Consider the following 22,035-nt stretch of genomic DNA (forward strand, 5'->3'; position numbering starts at 1 on the left):
GAGTGAGCATATAATTTTTAAGACCGAATCGAATACTGCTCGAATAGTTCTTGAATAATGAGCAGTCATTTACGCAACTGATGTAAACCGATCTTCGCATCCTAGTATTCATAACGTCAGCAAGTTTGTACCTTTACACGTCGTTTGTTAAAAGCACCAATATAGCAGTGGGAACAAATAAGCAGTTTGTCCGCATACAGAACTCTTCGGAGAGCTCGAATTATCGCCGTATAGCCGGTCAAGCATGGCTTCATGAGCGAAGTATCTTGATTCTCTGCGTACGTTCTCACGTTTTATGCCTATTCTATGCCCACGGGGGAAAACATACAGTACTATTGCTCATATTTTGTTTGATTGTGCACAGTGGACGTTTTAAAATATTCGAAAACTATTCGAAAAAGTTTCGTATTGACGAATAGTGACTATTCAATTCTTTATTTTAAATGTTTCGAATATTCGCACACACCTAATAAAACGCCATATGGTTTCACATGACATGAGACTATAGGTCATGAAGATTACCGGGGTAATGTTTTCTTCTTGTTATTATTTTTTTGTATTATGGCTGGAACAGAGGCAAGCCCGCTGATGCTAGCAACGTGCACAAATCAAACATTACGTCATTTTCGAAGCTCTATAGCCTATATGCTCCAAAGGACCTGATCTCGAAGCAATTAGTCGGACAGACGGAAACAGCACAAACTGGAAACCGAGAAATAAGTCCACAGTGACTAAAATACGCTTTATTATGCGTACTCTTCAGCCAAGCCCTGTATTGTACGTTGATACTTCGGTAATCGCGAGCTTCATACCAGAAAACAGTGGCATGCCTCTAGTGGGCCTGCGAGTTCATCCGCGTCACAAACGTTTTGTGCAGAGCCTGTCCCCTGACGTATACATATTAATCGAGCAACTAAGGGGCAAAAAGTTAGGATATACGTACTGCATCGACAGCCTCAACGTGAGCATAATGACAGATATGTTTGCTAGCGACGAGGAGCGGGCTGAGTACAAACTCACAGATACTATAACAGTGCTCACAACCGATGCCTTATCCACGCATGCACCGATGCTGTAAAAGCACCAGTCGGAGTAAAGTTTTGTCGCGATTACCTTCGGCATAGCCTTCACACAAAGTAAACGATCCAAAACCAGCAGGCGCAGGACTTACCGAAATACAACGGTGAACTCTTTTTCTTGACGCTGTCGTCAATGTAGCTGCTCCCGGCGACATGGAGGACGCTCTGACCGAATCCGTTCAAAAAAGACGCCACGAATAGAATTATGAACGGCAGGTAACTCTCTGTCACCTGGGTCGTGCAGTCGGGACTCATGTTTACCACACCGCCGCCTCCAGCACCGCAGAACTCAAGGCTGGCAAAATCCGCTGGCTGTCTGTACTCGCCTTCGTCGGCGAGCAGGTGAGTCGCGGGCCCGAAGATGACGTACGGCAGGGCCACGACCAAGGAACTGCACCCGACGACCATCATGCCGAGGGAGAGAAGCTTCGGCCGGCTGATCCAGCTGGCGACGTAACCCATCGGAATGTCGAAGAATATGGGGCTGATGCTTTCGGCAACGAGTATGATGGCGATCGACTTGGAGGACAGGCCGAACCGGCGCTCCAGCGTCGACAGGGCTCCCATGGTGTAAGCCTTGTAGGCCGACTGACACATCGCCAGCAGGTTGAGGAAGAAGAACAGGCACCGCGGTGACGCGAACGTTTGCAACCACTTGGGACGCCATGAACCGAGGCCGCACTGGAAGTCGCGAACGTGAGTCCGCATGGGTCTCGTTTCCGCTTCGTCTCCGCTGGTCATATTCGATTTCGACGTTTCCTCCGGCGAAAAATGCGTGATGGCTCGCTTGTCCAAACTAATGGAACCATACGTTGAAATAAATCCTATAGCTATGGTACCGGTTTAAGAAGTTACTTCCTAGTTGAGAACGAAGGATCCCGGAAGTGGAGAAAGGATTCTTACAGGCCGGAGCTCGCAAGTCCACGCAAACAGTGAGGTTACTTTGTACAATCGACCCAAATTTATGGTCAGAGAAGCAGGATCGCTTTAGAACACGACAGCAGCGCCAGTGGGCTTGTTCTAACTTGTCGTTGATAAGCCTGCTTTTCCAGCCTCATGCACGACCTCCACGGTTGCGCAGAGATTCGTGAAAGAATAGAAAATCAGCTGGCGCTTTTAAAAATAAAAATGCCGAACTATCATATCAAAGCAAGATCAAGTAGTCAAGTACAGAAGCTTCGCCGTCCACGCAGATCCCGACAAAAGCAACTACCGAGCCAGAAAAAAGGAAAAGAGCACGAATCGGCTGCGATCACACGATCTTATACGCGTAGATGTGCCTTGAGGCGGAACCACACACCTAGCGTGACGTAAGCGCAGTTAAATCTTACGTTTTTTCACACATGTTAAGTACACTGTTGCGGACCTAGATGCAAATCGTAACGCACCCAAAGTCCTGATGCATCGACGCGTTCCACAGGTTGGTTCTTGGCGGTGACTGCGCCCAGGCGTGCAGCACACGGTCAGCACTGCACGTTATCGCGCATCAGTCTGGAGTGGACGCGACGGAGGCGATAAAGAGTGTGTGTTTTGGGTGGCAGAACAAAAAGAAATGTTAGAGATAAGCGACGAATCCGCGCGGTTAATGACAACGTAATACGCACAGCACAAATGTGTGTAGCCTCAAGACAGCAGGCAGTCTACCTGTTTCAATTGAAACTTGAGCGTGTGTTGCATTATTTACTGCGTGTTAGATAAAAGCATCAATGCGTCACGACTTGACGGCAGCGCTGAAAAGTTAAGACACGCGTCTAGCACTGTCTTTAGTAATATTTCCGAAGAAGTGCTCCTGTTTCGTCATCGTCATCATCGTCATCTTCAGCGTACACATATCCAGGGCAAAATGACGGCCTCCGAAACATCTTCAATCACTCTTTCGTGCGTCAATCGAAGACGCCTTATGGAGGCGTATTTCCAAATCTTACAACCTTTCGCCTTCGACTACGTTTCCATTTACTTGGTCCATTCTGTTAATCCAATAGAGTTCCGCTTATCTGATTCTGTTATACGCAATACATGACCAGCCACTCTCCACTGCTTCCCGTTTGTCTCAGTTAAAGTGTCACTTATGCGCGTTTGATCGTTAATCTCCACTGACACCTTCCTAAATTGTTTGTGCTGCTGCGTTGCTGACTACGAGGTCGCGGGAGCAATCCCGGTCGCGGCTGCCGCATTTCGATAGGGGCGGAATGCAAGAACCCTCCTGTATACCGTGGATTACGCCTACGCCAAAGAGCCCCAGGTAGCCAAATCAACGGAGTCCCCCCCTACCCTATGCCTCATAATCAGATCGTGGTTTTGGCACGTAAAACTTCAGAATTACTTCAGAAAAACGGCAGGCACAAATCCTTGCGATCACTCAATGGGTGGTTCTTAGCTTCATTAAATTTAAAGTTCATTCGTTACGGCTTAAATCTGCGTTGAGACATCAATGTGTATCGAGAAGTTGCAAATACAATGGACGGCTGTAAGACTACGTTTTCAATCCATTTGTTTCTTCACGAAGTGTTTGAATTCTTCGTCACTGTGATACTAATTTTGTATTACGTTGTCGGAGTGACCTTCCTCAACGAAATGCGAGTGTAGGAAAGAGCACTGAAGTTATTTAACCTCAGCACCATTTCCATTTCGCCTTCTGACAAATTGCAGTGCTCAAAAAAGGTGGTGGCACGTTTCTTTCATTTCGAATCTCATAAAAAGCGATCAATCAATCAAGCAAGCAAACAGTCACTCAATGACTAATGTAGAAAAATAAATCACACTGCTTGTACACGTGGGCAACAGTAGGATGGTGAAGGAGTATGGCATTCCAGTCCATTCAATCTATTGACGGTTAAATTTGGGGCGGAAGTACGCAATGCTTATAGCTAAGATTATTTAAGACTGATCGCGTTCTGCTCACAGTAAGTAGCGGTGAAGGAGGTCATAACTTGGCGGAATGAGGTGTTGGGTTATGTTGCGATTTATAACTATGTACTCAAAATGTCAGCCAAACACAAACATGGCAGAAATTAGTCTTTGAAAAACAATAACAAAAAGTGACGAAGCACCTATATATATATATATATATTGTGAGCATTATATTACCCCTTCATCTTCTTCATCTGTATATACTCATCATCATGGCCAGCGCCATTCGCTTCAGCGCGCGGCCTGCATAATAAACCGTCGAGGTTGAACAGCTGTCTCGCAAGTGCTGGAGAGTGCTCTCGATCCCTTGGTCCTCTACGACTTCGAGTTTCCCTGGAGCTTCGTTCCGGTCGCCGCTTGCCCCGCCTTTCCGCCACCATGCCCCAAGAAGATCCACCAGGAGCCCCCCGCGCCACCGTCTCTGCCCCACCGGCCGTTCCTTCATGGACCGTCAGCACGCGGCAGCGCGATCCCACCATGTTCGCTGGCCTTCCTAGTGAGGACGTTGACGACTGGCTGGAGAATTATGACCGAGTGAGCGAGTATAACCGGTGGGATGATTCTCACAAGCTTCGGAGGGTCGCATTCTACCTCACTGACGTTGCCAGGACTTGGTTTCTTAACCATGAGCGCTCCTTCCCTGACTGGGCGGCTTTCAGACACCAGCTTCGGCAAATTTTCGGCGCCCCAAACGTCCGCTCTGAGGTAGCCAAGAAAAAGCTTGATGCACGCATGCAACTTCCCGGGGAAACATACACCTCTTATATCGAGGACGTCGTCGCCCTTTGTCGCCGGGTTGACGCAGCCATGACTGAATCTGATCGTGTTCGTCATATCCTCAAGGGCATTGCCCACGTCGCGTTCAACGCACTGGCCATCAAGAATCCAAATACCGTTAACGATGTTATCGCGACTTGCCAGCATCTGGACGCCCTGCAGGCCATCCGTTTACAACCTGTCGCATGTGACACGCCTCCTTCCTCGGATACGGACCTGCGTGTCCTGATTCGGACTGTCATACGCGAGGAGCTCCAAGTGTACGGCCTGCGCAGTCCTCCCGTTCTTCAGCCGCAACCTTCGGTTCCTGGCCTGCGCGACATCATCAAAGAGGAGCTGTCCTCCATGACCTGCACTGTGGGCTGTGCCCCTCCTTCGCCGGCGCCCTCGTATGCTCAGGTTGCGGCTATGCAACCAGCGTTCGTTCAGACAACGCCTCCTGCTCCTGCTACTCCCAACCATCTGGCGACTATGGCACCTCGTGCACCTGCCACAGCATATTACCCTACCCGGCCTTCGCCCCGCCCCATTTGTTATTACTGCGGTATTCGCGGGCACATATCGCGCTTTTGTCGAAGACGACAACAGGACGAACGCCGTGGTTACGATGTTTACGAGCGAGACCCGTTGCCTCTTCCAAGTCCCTACCAGCGCCGGCTTTCCCAACGCTCACTTACTCCGCCTCCAAATCCCGAAGAGCCTCGCAACTACCGTCCAGGGCGCCGCCGCTCGCCTTCCCCTCTCCGACGCTCGACATCACCTCTGCTACCGGCCTCCCGCACTCCTGACTACCGATCGGAAAACTAGATGGTGCAGTTTTTGGAGGGAAAGCTGCATGGCCCGCACAGACTACAATTCCTCCAGTGTGCCCGGCCAATACTTTATTAGTGTGTGTAGAAGGTGTACCCGTTCCTGCATTGATTGATACGGGCGCAGCTATTTCTGTTATTCACGCTGACTTGTGCTCTCGTCTACGCAAGGTTACTACACCTTACAATGGAGCTATCCTACATGGCGCAAATAATGTTGTGATTCGGCCATCGGCGCAATGCACAGTTCGAGTTTCGATTGACGGGATTCGCCACCATATTCAGTTCGCAGTGTTGACTTCCTGTGCTCACATGCATATAAAAGGGGGGGGGGGGGGGGGCGATTATTGAAAACTGTAGTCAGTTTTCTGGGTGTGTTTCTCGATATGCATAGAACTTAGTATCTGCCAATTGAAAGATCCTGTTAAACTTGAGGTACAATGTTTTTTAAAAGGGCACTTGTTGCCATTGCGCCTCTGCTGCATATCACGGACACTATGAGCATAAACTGCTGCAATACGTAAAATACATAATGATTTATGAATGAGCCGTAACACTCGCATGAATGACGTCTTACGCGTGCCGTGGGTTGCACAATGGCACACGTAAGATCAGTATGAACGTCGGAGCATCAAGTATGGTAGAAAAGTAAATTATAGCCCAGCCCACGGATTAGCCTGCTTAGCAGCTTCGCATGCGGAAAATAAGTGCAAGGAGCTTGAACTTCTAAGAAGCACCAGGTTACTTGCATAGGAGCGCATATGCGCTCGCAAGTAAGCGCCTATCATCGTATTAGCTCCCTGGTAAATTTGCTTTCACGGAGCTTTTTCGCTTAAAACCAAATTCTTGAAAAAAGAAGAAAAAAAATATGCGGAGTGCTTTTTTTTTGTTTTCTTTCTTTCTTTTTTGTTCAACCCGAACACACCAAACCCTATATTTAACTTGGCAACGTCATAACATCCATATGCATGGCCACTGTCGTAGGCTAGAAACACGCTTGCTCACGCTCCGAGCTCAGCGAATTCCAGCCATCACTTTCATGGCAAAGACAAGCACTTATGCCATACTCAACCCGCCGCCACCCGAGTAACCGTAAAAATACTAATAATAATTTAAAGAAACATCAACGTTCAGTCCGCGGTCGCTCGTTCCATTACGAGCAGCGCGCACGTTACGCATACACTTCCATATCTATGCGCACTGTGTGCGCGAGAGTGGACCTTTGAACGGTTAGCGAACATATGGCCTCGATAAAGCAGAGAAAAAGCAAGGTCTGCATAGATACGAGCGGAAGCGCTGAGCTAGGTGCCCGACTGGAGATATTGGCCGTCAAACGTAAGCGCGCAGCTGGACGCGAGAATCACACCCCCTCCGCAGCTGCCAACTCTTCGCGACGTCGCTTTGCCACCGAGGCGCAGTCTCATTTGCCAAATTGCACGGCTTGCTTAGAGTTTCGTTTGCAGTGAAAATTTAGAGGTTCTAATTGGCACGTCTGTCGAAGACATAAAAAAAAAACGAATAGAGAAAATAGGTGGTGTTATCCGAGAATCGGGTGGAGAATGTGCTGCTAAGTTCCTGTTGAGTTACGCCTTCGGAATGTGAGCTGTGAGGTGCTATGAATGTTTAAAAATGATTGAAAAATAACGCGCACACAGAAGTCCAAGATGCCTGTGGGAGGCAAGAAAGAAGCCCAAATCAGCAGACTTCAGCGATTTCTGCGGCTCCTAACTTATTTACTGCGACAGTGGCATGTTCGGACATCTTTTGGAGAACAACTTCCTTGCAATGCGCACAACGTCGTCGTTGGCCGTTTCAGTATTGTCTGCGGGGGCCTCGGAAATACATGTGCAGATACCACAAATCTCAGAGTCTTTGTTGCGCATGAAACCCCGCAGACATTATCAAGAGCAAATGTTGCGCGGTAACCCTTTTTCGGTGATTAGTTGTAAAATGTCCCATAAAATGCATCACACGACAAAGAATGCCTATAGCGTCTGTGGTATTTGGTTCTTCCCATTAAAAAGGGCCTTCAGTAGTACACCACATTATTTGTTTATGTTAATGGGGCTGTATTCGTTACGGAGGAGCCGCATTATCTACACACACGCTGAGCGACTTCGCTCGACAAGGTCCGTCTTACCAGAAGCAGCTGCTCAAGTGCGTAGCGTGGACAACACCTCTGATCTCGTTACAGAGTTGCTTCTGGACGCTCGTGCCTGTTTGCCTGCGTTTTCACTTTTCATTGAACTCATAGTGTGCGTTTATTCTTTGTGTGTGTGTGTTCACCCTACGTAGCTGAGAGTATTTCCATGCAACAATATTTTTTTAAAAATTAGTAGCCCTTCCCCTGTCGAGGAAACAGAGGCAAGCGAAGCTAGTGTGTTTCTTCGGTGTTCCTCCGAACGAATTGCACTGACGAGTACCACGTTGTGCTCGAACCACAACCGGTCACACGCACTGCAGCTGGCTCCGAAGTTCCGGTTGTGAAAATAGCGTTGAAACGTGGCCGTCGCACTGGGGAAGTTGGCGCTACCGTTGCCGAGGTGTGCACCACCATTGTCGGGTTCCTGGAGGGCTAAACGATTTTGACGTTTGGCCTCAACATCGCGCTGCCTCAAGTCGGGGTCCGCGGCTCTTCGCTGACGTTTCGCTTGGACTTCGGAAGTCCCTCAAACTAGAATCGGCACGTCGACGACGAGCCCTTTCCCGAGCGCGTTCATTCTCGATGGATATCCATGAAATTTCTTCGGAATTAAATCTGTCCGTTACGTAAGACAATGAATGGCTCATACCCTCTTATCCATGTCCCATACCCCCGTAAACGCGGCCTCCCCATTACGACGACAGAAGAGAAGTGAAATTCTACGCCGGAATGATTAGCGGCAACGCAGCCAGTTGTGGAAGCAGATGACGACGACGAACGCGGGAGCAGTGGCACAAGTGCGTGCCGACCACTTGTGCAGCTCTGAGAGCAGCTGTTTTTCTTTTTTTTTTTTAGCGTTACAGCACCGGCGCAGGCTAGCGTATACAAGCTTCGCTTGCAAAAAAAAAAGGAAGGTTGCGCGGTAGCCCGGCGGTAAGCATGGTTCGCGGCCTATCCCCCTTAGTGGGTGCGAGCCATGATAAAGGATCATCATCAGCAGCAGCATGTCCGGCTCGCTAATGCACATTGACGCAGGAGCCCGAGTTGGACACCAGGTGGCGGTGGTGGGCAAGTTCGCGTATGACATTAGGTAATATAATAACAAGAGCTTGGTGGCGCAACCCACCGCCCCGTTTCAAAGACACGCTCATAGCATCCATCCATCCAACGTTCTTTTTCGCTATATCGTGAAGCTGAGGATGCAGAAGTGGACTGATGACGACGACGAAGGCGTAACTAAAATTACGAATGGACGGATGATGATGATCATCATCATCATTACGAATGGACGGACGCAGCAAACTCTGCATCGAGCGTGTAAGTGCTGTCGCTGTAAAAGTCACGACGAGAACAAGACGAAGGACAGCATTGTTTGTTTGTCGCTATTTGACGCACTGGGCTCGCCGTTGCAGTGAATATCTAAAATAGCCCAAGGTTGTACACATCTAAGTAGATTATTTGTTGTCCGATACTGGAAACGTGCCACCCGAAAAAAAAAGTGAGAGGCTTTTCTCTAAACTTACCTCGAAAACTTGGTATCTCCGTTATCGGTTGCATAAGGTGTGTTCAAAAAGAAACCGAACTCTTGCTATAACACCTTTACTGTTTATGGTACACCATTTTAAGTGCTGTCCCCTTCAAAGTAGTCCCCCCTCTACTGGCAATGCACTCTTCCCATCTTTTCTTCCATTTTTGGAAAGCCTCCTGGAACGCACTTTCTGGAATGGCGCGCAGGTCTCTTCTCGCATTGTCCTGAATCTCCTCTACGGTTTGGAAACGACGTCCTTTCAAGGTGGTTTTCAGCTTGGGGAATAGAAAAAAGTATGCTGTGGCTCTCATAGCCGGATAATATGGCGGGTGGGGCACAACAGGAGTATGGTGTTTCGCTAAGTAGCTGCGGACAAGGAGCGACGCGTGACCCGGGGCATTGTCATGATGCAACATCCAAGTCTGATTTTCCCACAATTCACGCCTCTTACTGCGCACATAATCTCTCAAACGTGCTAGGATTCCCTGGTAAAACTTCTTTGTTTACCGTCTGACCACGTGGCAAAAATTCCTGATGGACAATGCCTTTGCAGTAAAAAACACAACCAACATCATCTTCATTTTTGACCGACTCATGCGTGCTTTTTTTTTTTTTCTTTTTGGACGAGGAGAACCTTTAGCCATCCACTGCGATTACTGCACTTTCGTTTCAACATCATAGCCATAAACCCATGTCTCATCGCCTGTTTTAATGTTCTTAAGAAAGTTTTCATCATCATTGACAGCGGCGAGCGGTTGCTGGCTGATTTTAACACGGGTCTGCTTCTGTTCGTCAGTCAACAAACGCGGCACGAATTTTGCACTGACACGACGCATCCTACGTTTGTCACTCAAAATTTCATGACATGATCCTACGCTGATACCCACTTCGTCAGCGACTTCTCGAACAGTCAAACGACGATTTCCACGAATGACAGTTCGAGTTCTCTCGACGTGGTCATCATCTGTGGATGTGGAAGGTCGTCCAGGCTTTGGATCGTCACCGACCGACATTCTTCCGTCTTCAAAACGCTTGAACCAATCATAGCACTGCGTGCGACTCATACAGTCTTCCCCGTATGCTTGGCTAAGCAACTGAAATGTTTCTGTGAAAGTTTTCCCAAGTTTGTAGCAGAACTACACACGCACGCACGCACGCACACACACACACACACACACACACGCACACGCACACGCACGCACGCACGCACGCACACACACACACACACACACACACACACACACACACACACACACACACACACACACGCACACACACGCTGTTCTTCCAATTTCTTCATTGTCACTTTGGCAACAATCCGAAGAACAGCTTGTTTATGTGCTCACTTCAGCGGCTGTAGCTCACCAACTAACGGTCAGAGCAGAACATGGCAAATGGCAGTTTGTTGCCTAAACCTGCCGCTGCATGCGCTGAGTAGCCGCTGCGCGTAAAGACCCTATATATAAAAAGTAGCGCCATCCACTTCCCTCCTCTTCCGTTCCACTATCGCGCTCGGCGCGACCAGCGCGATCGAGGCGCGATATCGACAGTGGCGCCGCCTGCGTCGGGCCTGCCGTGGCAGACGACAGCTAACGCGCTACCAGAGGAAATCCGAGGAAAACTTCGATCGCGCCCTGCGGAGAAGTTCTTGAGGCGCGATTTTGCTTCGTCAGTCAGTAACTGGTCTTAATAATGCCGTTATGGAAGTAGCAACGCGACGATGCGAGACGGCGCAAATATCAAGTGTGCAGCATGCGTTTGCGCACGCCGGATGGTTAACAAAAAAAGCCGTTTGCCCTCGCCTTGTCGGTTGCGGCAACTTAAGGACCAGCAGCATGCCATCACAACGAATTTCTTGTCCCTAACACGTTTGATCCGTTTGTGCGTACAGCACTTTCGTCGCACAGGCCCGAGAATGGCAGTCGGAGCGCGCTGGAAAGAAAAAAATATACAAAAGCGCAACGCGTGCTTCCACGTGACACGGATTGACCAATGGGGGAGCGGAGGAGGCTGGGGCGACAGGAGGCGGCGAGGAGGAAACGCCGGGGTGAGCGCGGTGGCGGCAAGATCTAAGATTGGCGCTACTTTTTATATATAGGGGCTTTAGCAGCGCGCTCTCTCTGCCGGTTGGCGCGCTATTTCAAAAGTTCGGTTTCTTTTTTAACACACCTATACCAACACCTATAGGACTTGGTGCAAGTCCTCCAAGCTTTTCATTTGCAACAGAACTGTAGACATATATGCAAGGCTTATTTTGTAATTTTTTGTTTACGTTTATAACATCATTGTGTTACTTAAATTGCAGCAATGAAGTATACGTCGTAATTACTTATCTTGTCGTAGTGACAATTGTTTTAATGAATTAGGGCGTAGGCAAATATGGCGTGGCTTTTCAACGGATATGAATGGTTGCTAATTTGGTTAGCAATGGAAAGAGACGCCCTTTGCTATTTCGAATCAGAATCACTGTTAGCAGATAAGAAAACGATAGAAAGATGCACTATATATTAAAATAATACTTCCGACTTGGCGTCGCCGCCGCTGGGAGGCGGCCCTGAAAAGTTCGGAACTGGAAGACCAGCTCTGGGCCGTCTAGCAAGCCGAAGATGCCGCCCGAGAACAAGGACTTCGAGCCGACACCTGAGGCCACTAACAGCAAAGTGCCGGCTCTTTAAATAAAGTTTATTTCTTCTTCTTCCGACTAAACTTCAGGCAATGGGGCATTGTTAACTTAATTTTCCGCTCAATGCTCAAGTAAACTGAGCTTGAAAAGAGTACGCTTACAAGGCCCCATAGCAAACGCCTTACATATGCTCGCAAAAAGTTCAATAATTAGCACAGGTGTGCAAAGCATCGTCATAAGAGCTCACACATGCAAGCTCATTATAGCTCATCAATGTTCTCACAGTAGCGACAGGCAGCACACATTCTCGTCGGTATAAACGCTGGGGCACCATCACAAAGCCGCACACGCAGTTTGGGCAAACATGTTACAGCTCAACAAGGCAACCTAACAATGATAACAATAGACAGAACACAGCGCGTCAAGCTGCGACAGTGATTTATTATCCTATGGTGACTCATGGCTGCTTTATCTTTTCTTCCTACTCGGTGCTCGAGCGCGACTCGTTGTGCTAAATGGCCAAACTCTCGACTTCCCTGCGCTGAGATCGCTCTTGTGCTAGCGCAGATGGAACATGTGGGCGTTAAGGGGTCGAGGAATCACCTGCCGCGGTCGCAACAACAACCTCTATTAAAAAGGACACGCCGAATCTGTCGCCGCGCACGATGAACCACTTGCACTCTACGTTTACATGCCAGTTTCCACTTCGAAAACGGACCAACGCCAGATGTTGCTCAACGTCGGTAATACGGCATGACATGGCAAATGGCCATAAAGGACTAATACGTCGAAGCAGATAATGCCCATCCACTCGTGACATCCACGCTTGATGTCCTACAATGTTTCGCACGAGCTCCATCGCAAATCACGGCTGTGACTCGCGCGTGAAGCACAGATTCACTCAACCGCGACCAATGATGTCGGCCTATCCCTGCAGAGAACTTCGCCAGCAGCGGTCTTTTTTTTTTTTTTGGCTACGAGGAAATGTATGAACCGCACGGAGATGTTCTGTCACTCCTGAGGTATTAGCTGTCACACTTTACGCGTGCTAACTAAATCCTTGCCGTGTTATCTGTTATGGACGCTACATGGCCTGCGGTGTGGAGCCTTCTGGCTTTTATCGAAACGCTAATGGAGATGGATGCTGCACAAAGGCCCCTTCCAGAAACTTCCAAGCAACCTGCCCTGCGTCAACCGAGCCAAAGCTATATACCTATAACCACCTACTTGAAAACCCCGCGACCGCATCAAATTCTGTGCCACCCTTGGCACCCCATTCTCTTATACCATAACATAACACGGCATCGACTATCTATTCGATGCGCTACAGACCTGCTCAACTTCGGTTATTATTGCGATAGCAATTATATGGACACTTCAACCGGATTTCTGCCGTTGGCGTCGCCGTGAGGTTCCGTATAAAGTCCAAGGGCGATAAAATCGTCGCCGCGCGCCGTTTGCGCGAGTGAAAGCGCGCGGGGGACGCGCGCTATCACGGAGAGCGAACGCACGGCGGAAAGCAAACGCGACCGTCGCGCGAAAGGCCATGGGAGTATGGGAGCGAGGGAGGGAGGCGGGGCGACGCTGTGCTGCGGCACGAAATACGTATCTTGCAACCGGGCACAAGGAGAACTGGCCACTCAATCTCCCACGCGAAAGCAAGAAAGCGGGAAGGCAGCGCGGGAGGGAGGGGGGGGGGGCAGCTTCTACTCTGCCAACAACTGCGCTTGTACTTTGCCCGGCTGTGGCGGTCGGCCGCACCATCTCTTATCTCGACACGGCTCTGACCTTTGTATGCGCTGTGCATTCGCCGCTCAGTTTACGTTGAAGCGATAGACCGCACGAACCTTCGCCCGCTGCGGCGGCTGCGCTTGCTGCCAGCGTTCTGACGGTCGTTGTCTGCGGTCATTCAGTGTGATCTATTCATGTTTGCTTGTGCGCGCTGACTACCACGCTTGTTAATTCAGTTAGTAAGCGAATGTGTCCAAGTTTATGCAGCCGATAAACTACTATCCCTACTCCGAATAGCTCTCTACTAATTTGCTATCGCAATGATGCTTCGCCTTTCGGGCGAAACTGCGACATTTTAAATGCGAAGCATTTCTTGGCGAACATTTGACACTTTGATAGTATCTATCTATCTATCTATCTATCTATCATATATATATATATATATATATATATATATATATATATATATATAGTCGCCTACATCTTGGTGCTCTCATGGTAGTTTCGTTAACTTGGTAGGTATAAAATTGGCATAGTACGACAACAGTGCATGGCGAACATAAACCATAGGTCGTGACACGAATGTCATGACATGCATGTCATGCAGGTCATGAAACAGCCGCCTAATGTGACAGTGACCCAGCGAAAAAACAGTAACATTCAAAAACCTCTGAAATAGGTTCGGACGTGGACACTAAGGGAAGAAAACGCTAAAGGATGATGGTAGAAGGCATAGTCATGAGCATGACTCATCAAAAATGACAATGACTCAGCAAAAAAACTATTAACACTCAAAAACCACTGAAATGAGTTCTGACGTGGGTAATAAGTGAAGGAAACACTAAAAGATGGTGGTAGAAGCCATAGTAATGACCATGACTCAGCAAAAATGACAATGACTCTGCGAAAGAAGATTACAACTCAAAAACCAATGGAATGGGTTCGGATGTGGTACTAAGTGAAGGAAAAGGCGAAAGGTTGATGGTCGAAGTCATAGTCATGAGCATGACTAAGGCACCCGGGGGATGTTATTTTGTCACCCGCTTCGCGACGGGAGGGACGTAATGAAAAGAACGATTCCAGCGGAGGAGCATTCGCCCGGAGGCAACAGTCACGTAAGAATCCACTCGAGGACGTGGTCTGGTCCGTGGCAGTCATGTGTTCTTCACGGTTGTTAAGTGCGCAACGACAAACAAATAAAATAAGGGAAAAGTGGAAACGTGTAATCTAGTCTCTTATGCGTAGCTAAAAGGACTCCTGAGGACTCATGACATGAATGTCATGACATGCGTGTCATGTATGTCATGAAACAGCCGCCTACGTCTTGGTGCTCTCGTGGTCGTTTCGTTAACTTGGTAGTCCCCGCGCACTGCTTCGCATAACATTGAATCCAACAGGGCGTGGGATCTGCCGGATTTTTTTCTTCCTCTCGAAATTAAATATAACAGAATAAGATTTCTTTGCGTTTTATAGTAATTTTTGACACTTGGCGTTACGCCTATCTCGGCTGCACGCCAGCAGCACTTTAGACTCGCTTTCGGGTTATAGCCGACAACCGCGCCTCGAGCAACGCAACCATTTTCTTCGCAAGATGCAGCTGATAGCTATTTCCTCCTCCATCGTAAATTGCTGCGAAGCCTTTTGCAATAGCTGCGGCAAGCGCCCCTCTTTACAATGTACGCGTAGCGTCCATAGTATAGCACCCAGCTTCAGCGACGCGTGCCGCCGCGAGAAGCCATTGGACGAACACAATGCGTTTAACCCTTTTGTTCTTCTTCCTCCGAGGAAACGTTGCGCAGCCAGAGCCACAGGCCGAGGGATTGGCACAGCAGCGTGCACGATGGACAGGACAGGCCTGCTCGAGGAAGCGGAACGACTGGATCCCCCCGATGATTACACCGCGCCTCCTATTCCACCGCCCCGCTGCACCCGGGGGATGTTATTTTGTCACCCGCTTCGCGACGGGAGGGACGTAATGAAAAGAACGATTCCAGCGGAGGAGCATTCGCCCGGACGGCAACAGTCACGTAAGAATCCACTCGACGACGTGGTCTGGTCCGTGGCAGTCGTGTGTTATTCACGGTTGTTAAGCGCACGACGACAAACAAATGAAATAAGGAAAAAGTGAAAACATGTAATCATCCGCGGTAGGACAGTAGGCCGGAGACGGTTCGCACGGCGTCGTATCTTAGAACAAGAATTGCGCCTGGCCTTGCGGTATTGTGCGCCCTGCTTTCTCGACGCACGTTACTCGAGTATCGCGCTACATTTTGGGCAAGAGAGGGGCGAGAAACAGAAAGCGCAAGCTTTGACTCACTTGTCTTCACGTGCAGGCGCAAATTAGTACAAGTGATTAATGCGGTTTAATGTCCCATACGAACACAGGAGCTACGAAAGATACCGTAGTGAAGGTCACCGAAATAAGTTTGAGCAGCTGCTTTTTCTTCCCCCCCCTTTTTTTTTTTTTTCTTTTTAACGTGCGCCCAGAGCGTGGATAGTAACGACGGTGCTAGCGCGCTTTTTGTGTTCTGCACAGCGGCACCTTTACGCGGAGCAACTGCCGCTCCAGTATACAGCGACAACCCAACAACCACCACCGCGTGGCAAAATAGAGAAACGCAGCACTACTATACAAGCGCACGCAGCATCGCGAGTTACACGCTATGTGTACTCTCCATGTGTACGCGAGTGCACATGGCGTCTAACTATGTTCGATAAAATATGCCACCCTTCGGTATCTCTTTATAGCTGCACCATAATTCATATAACGTCGCCTTGACTAAGCACATAAGGTTTTTGTGATTCACCTGCAAAACTGGCAACATTTATCCATTTCATCCTAAATTTTTCAACTAGTGTAATCAAGTTCTCATACATTATTGTGAGTATTACGAATCAGTGTCATTCTAAACGTGCTATAACTAATCTCATTGCACCTTTCTAACGTAACGAGATAAGCTTATGGGTAACGTTTCGCTTTCTTTCTTTTTTTTTTGCGGTACACTTGTATCGTTATTATTGTGATATTACTATTACTATTATTCTGTTAAACTTGCGATATTATTGTGCTATTGTGTAATATCATTATTATTGTTGCGGTAAACTTGTATTAGTGTTGTGCTTATTTTCTCATGTCTTACACGGCGATTTATATGTTGCGATTTCTTTTTGACCGAAATACTTTTGTACCATATTTATGAACATTTATGTTATGTGGCTGACGCGCTTACCCCCTCTGTAATGCTGAAAGGGCCTGATGGTAAAATAAACGAAATTAAATGAAAGCGATGACACATGGCAAATCGGCATCCACGCGTGAGTGATTACGCCTGTTCACTCGAACTGCAGTGTCTTAAACGCTATCTTAAATTCTCTGTCACTATACTCTCTACCTGCGTGCACGCTGGTACTACGTGCTCGCTACGGTGAGATCGTATAAACGAAGAGTCGCTGAGCTCGTGACTTTCTTTCTTTCTTTCTGGGCGACAGCTCAGCAGTCGTTCGAAGCCTCCGAGAAGAGACAAGATGCGCGCGGGTATTCCCTTGCATGGACGGTACGGGACCGGGCACTTACAACGTATGGTGTGTCGCGTTGCCCCCCGCCCGTTATTAACACAGCGGGCAGGATAGCTGCGCCGAACGCGCATTGTGGTGAATGAAGTGCTGGATCGTACGTCTAGCGTGACGTGCATTACATACATCGCCTGTCAGCACTTCCTGCTAAAATCAGACCTCGTATGTATACGACTACAGTGAGTGCAACACATTTGTCCTCTTTCGAATTAAGTTCCGTCGTCCTTCGTGAAACGCGTCAGCAAACGCAATGGCTATTCAAAACTGAATGTCCGTTCAAGCGGACTTGTAGTATCACGGTAATGAAAATAAAGAAAGAATGTAACCACGGGCTAGTAAAGAGAGGTAAAGAAGATCAGTAGGAACCGCATACAGGGAGATTAGCACGATAACTAATCTGGTTTGCTACCTTAGGCGTGGGAATTGGAACATAGAGGGGGGGGGGGGGGGAGGAAACTATGAAGAAATAAGGAAAGAGAGCACGTAGGCCGGCACTCGAGTTATAGCGCTTTCATTTAAGCCTTCCGTCTATAAGAAACAGAGCATGCAGGGCTTTTAAAGTCTCCTATACTCTCGTCTGTCGAAGCCAGCAGCTTCGACAGACGCGCTGTCGACAGCGCAAGACAGGTGTAATTGGAGATCGCAGGGAGAGGCCTTCGTCCTGCAGTGGACATAAATATAGGCTGATGATGATGATGATGATTTAAAGGTAATTCATAAATATAAATATCATTCGGAAAGTGAGCCAAATTAACGCTAACAGCAGCGCACATCATCTTGTGGATGCAATATGAGATTCACCAAGAAAGCAGTACCCAAATGCGCATATTAAGGGATAACAAAACAGCAGTTAGGCTAAAGGCGAAACACCCCCGAACAAGTAACTGCCAGTTATCACCCAGACAATAAGCTGGGCCTCACACTTGCTCAGTCAACGACGGTTCTGTTCTGCAGCATCGTCTCCTCGAATATTCGAGGATTATACTAGAAACAAAATAATAATAAACACGGTTTGGAAAGTATTCTGCTGACCTCGTTAGCGGATTTTTGCGGCTAGCATTTCTTCCCTCTCCATGGTATGCACAACAAGGGCTATACACCACTGTAATTATGTTTAGATCTTGTTCTTTTACTTTTATTTGCAGATTTTATAAACTTTTGTGCATTTTTGTTTCAATTCTTTTTTTTTTGTAGCTTTCACTTGTAAACGGAACTGTGTGTGTCTCTGATTGTCATTTTACTCTATTTCTGTGCCTTCCTTAACTGGTTTGCGGAACTTCGCAAACGTCAACGATTTATTTATTTATTTATTTATTTATTTATTTATTTATTTATTTATTTATTTATTTATTTATTTATTTATTTATTTATTTATTTATTTATTTATTTATTTTTACTGTCCTTCGGCATTTTTCAGAGCTTTTCTTGTTTTTAGTTCTGTGTGCTCTGCGAAGAGGTGTATAGCCGGCACTACTAAGGTGCCAACCTCTCCTTAATTTATATTAAAAATAATAATAATAAAGACCGCTTCGCCATCATGCACGATTCTTTCCATCCAAGTTATGTCGAGTGTCTACTTGAGATGCGCCAAGGTCTTTCGTCTCGCAGAAACGCCACCTGTGTGTGTCGTTTCATATGTCACCTTTCCCGTGCAGACTAGCACATCATGTTTCATTATTGAGTTTCCGTCTCCGTGCCCCATTGCAGAATGATATTCAAATGCAAATACATGTCCAGCTTTCGCAACAATTAGGCCTGCGCATGCGTTTCCTTCTCACGAAATAAAGCGGCAGCGAGATATCATTGAGTAATGTGTCGATTACGGTTGACGTTAAAGAGCTGCCTAAGCTGCGGCAGCGTTGGAGAATGGTCAAAGTTGGATCAGCGACTTCCTGCTCGACACCGTATCAAAGGCGCTGGGGTATCCCTGCTCATTGCGCAAGGTTATGACGTCACTTCGTGCGCTGTTATGGGCGTCGAGCCATATCATTAGGTGATGTTTTTTTTTTCTTTTTTTTCTTTTTTTTTTTTTACTTTTCGAGCGACGGAGGCAAAATGTTGCGGAAACAATACAGAACGAGCACAGCGATATTGTCGAGTAAAGAGAGCTGAAACCAGTATGCCAAACAGAAATGTATGCTTGCTGGAGTCTCCTCGCTACCACAGTCATCACAAGAAGCGTCGTAGGTCCATGCGATTTAAAATGCAAAAGAATTTGTAAAAGCCATATTCGACAAAGCGACATAGCCATATTCGACAAAGCAAGATAGCTTCGCATCGGCAGAGTCCAACTGGGATTCGAAGGCTGAGAGTCTATGTGGTGCAGCCGATTGCTTTCAAAACTTCGTGTGTTCACATGGAAATCGTGATACCCCGAGTGAGCGTTCGAAGTTTTCTAGCGACATCTGTCCTTGATAAAGGTATCGACTCCTCTTCGTCGCCTTGAAGTGCCGACGGAGCAGAGTCATCTTCAAGACGTTCTCTGTGACTGTCGTCGCTACAATTTACAGAGACGATCGCTCGCAATCGCGATAGCGCACTTTGACCAAAGACCCTTAACTGAGGAAACTAATTTTAGACTGCCGACATCACAAGCCATCACAGCGGAGGGCGACGAGGGCACTGTTGCAGTTTTTAAGGGCAACAGACTTGGACAAGCGGCTGTAGCCTGAACTGATGTTAATAGTCGTACAAGTGCTACTGTGCTGCGCGGTGATAGTATGCAGTGAGAGTGACCTGACTGTGATTGTGTATCAGTGCACCCATCCTTTCTCTCTCTCTCTCTACTTTCTTTTCACTTTATCTCCCCTGCCCTCCCTCTCTCCCCAGCGTAGGGTAGCAAACCGTATCTTCCCCTCTGGTTAACCTTCCTGCCTTTCCTCTTTCTTCTGTCTCTATTTTATGCTTGCTGGAAAGAAAGAGCCAGAACAGTGTGCTGCTTTGAACATTACGTTCAAGCGAAAAACTTATCATTGAGTACTTATTAAATGTATGTTTATGCCCTAAAGGTGGGCATAATATAGCCATTTCCAGAATTTCCAAGCGACGAAATGACGCCTCTTCGCTCCAATCCCTCTTAGTTTATTAAGTGTAGTTGGGCGTAAACATCTCGATGTCATCAGCAGGACACGCACTCCGCGAACACTTGAGCCATCGACATGCAGGTCGTCGGCACTTGCTGGTGGATCCCGAGACCGTGTCCTAACAGCTGTTGCAACGGTGCAAAAGGGTCACCGGAAACACGCTTGCCGGCATTGTTGGCCAACCTTTTCCGTGGTGTGATAGTGCCGCAACTGTTTCAAGACTGGATTTCGTAAACAAGAAAACATCGCTTTTACGACCTGAAATTATGTAAAACATAACGGAACACACAGCAAACCGTGTACTTGATTTACAATTATATTTTGATTCTGCTCTCAGAGGTCGTCAATGTGACACTAAAGACAAACATTTAGTGAAGCTAGATTGGTAGAGTGTGCTTGTGAACTTGCGACCAGGTCGATGTTACCGCGAGCAAAGCCTTGGTACCCTCCGTGGTTGCTCAGTGGCTATGGTGATGGGCTGCTGAGCACGAGGTCGCGGGATCGAATCCCGGCCGCGGCGGCCACATTTCCGATGGGGGCGAAATGCGAGAACACCCGTGTACTTAGATTTAGGTGCACGTTAAAGAACCCGAGGTGGCCCAAACTTCCGGAGTCCCCCACTACGGCGTGTCTCATAATCAGACCGTGGTTTTGGCACGTAAAACCCCATAATTTAATTTAATTTTAAAGCCTTGGTTTGCCAGAAAGGATCTGAGAACGAAAAGCGGCTGTGCGACGGTAAACTTCGAGATTCTTACGTCAGCTGTCTGCGACGTTATAAATTTTGACAGTGAGCTTTCGGTTCGAAGTGTTATCTGCTGTTTATCAAATGTTCCGAAGCTGGGAAAATAGGCATTTATTTCTATATCAACAAAAATATGGACTATACATTGTACTCAAACGAAAGCAAAGAATCCAATCTGACAATTTCTGTGGAGTTCTTCCGCACGAAAAGTGCGCCCGGAAGTAGAGTTTCTTCCAAAAAATACTAGAGGGAACTGTGGTGCTCGTGTTTCTGGAAGGTGCAAATATACACGGAAGTTCAGGCAGCATTTTAATGATGGGAAGTGCATGGATTTGTCTAAACTTCGTCCTTTTGGCTTCAAGTGGCTTTGTGGCTTTGCAAATTGATCATGCTCAACAAAACATCGCGTTATAAATGCATCAATTCGCACTCATTACGCATGTAGGCAGGAACTAATCGCCTTGCCGTGTCTAGGAAGCTATGAGTGCTTTGAATTTTAGAAAGATATGACACGTAGTAAATAACGTCACAAGAACGTTTGAAGTCACAAGCAGGAATATTAAACAAATTCATGTACAGCACATAATTTCCATGGAAGAAGAACGACCGCAACGCCAGAATTGCCTCTAGTAATTTTTATTTAGGAGGCCCTATGGGCCAGGATACGCGATAACACACGGAAAACCATGACGTTAGACTGGCATCATCGGCGCAGTGGTTACACATGGTGCAAAATTCACGAAATGTAAACTGGCTTTAACCTATTTCTGCCAATAATCAACTTCTTCCAGCAAATAAGGGAGAATAAATCTCTTGAAGAAGAATCTACAAGTGTGGACTAACTGTAGAGCTTCGTTGTAGTTCGTGTCCCTTTAATGTGCGTGCTAAAGAAAAGGACTACGGACAGTGGATCCAACCCAGCAATCCTTACTCCACAGCTTCATATTTTTGAAAGGATGTTCTCGCACAGTAAAGCCAAGCAGAACGCCAACGGGAGAATTCAAACCAAAACAATAAATATATATTTTGGAAGA

At 47.4% G+C, this 22,035-nt stretch overlaps 1 protein-coding gene across 6 annotated transcripts in view; it reads right to left on the minus strand.

The window, feature by feature from the left end:
• The window catches only part of LOC119461103 (solute carrier organic anion transporter family member 74D), a 75,531-nt gene extending 72,993 nt beyond the window's left edge, over positions 1 to 2,538 (minus strand). For all 6 annotated transcript variants that reach the window (XM_049655184.1, XM_049655183.1, XM_049655182.1 and 3 more), the window contains exon 1: positions 1,172 to 2,538. In XM_049655184.1, coding sequence (XP_049511141.1) covers positions 1,172 to 1,820 — 649 coding nt within the window. In that variant the 5' untranslated portion in view covers positions 1,821 to 2,538. The remainder of the gene's footprint in view (positions 1 to 1,171) is intronic.
• Positions 2,539 to 22,035: the final 19,497 nt, after the last annotated feature.

The sequence above is a fragment of the Dermacentor silvarum genome, chromosome 8, assembly GCF_013339745.2.
Source record: "Dermacentor silvarum isolate Dsil-2018 chromosome 8, BIME_Dsil_1.4, whole genome shotgun sequence".
Taxonomy (NCBI): Eukaryota; Metazoa; Arthropoda; class Arachnida; order Ixodida; family Ixodidae; genus Dermacentor; species Dermacentor silvarum.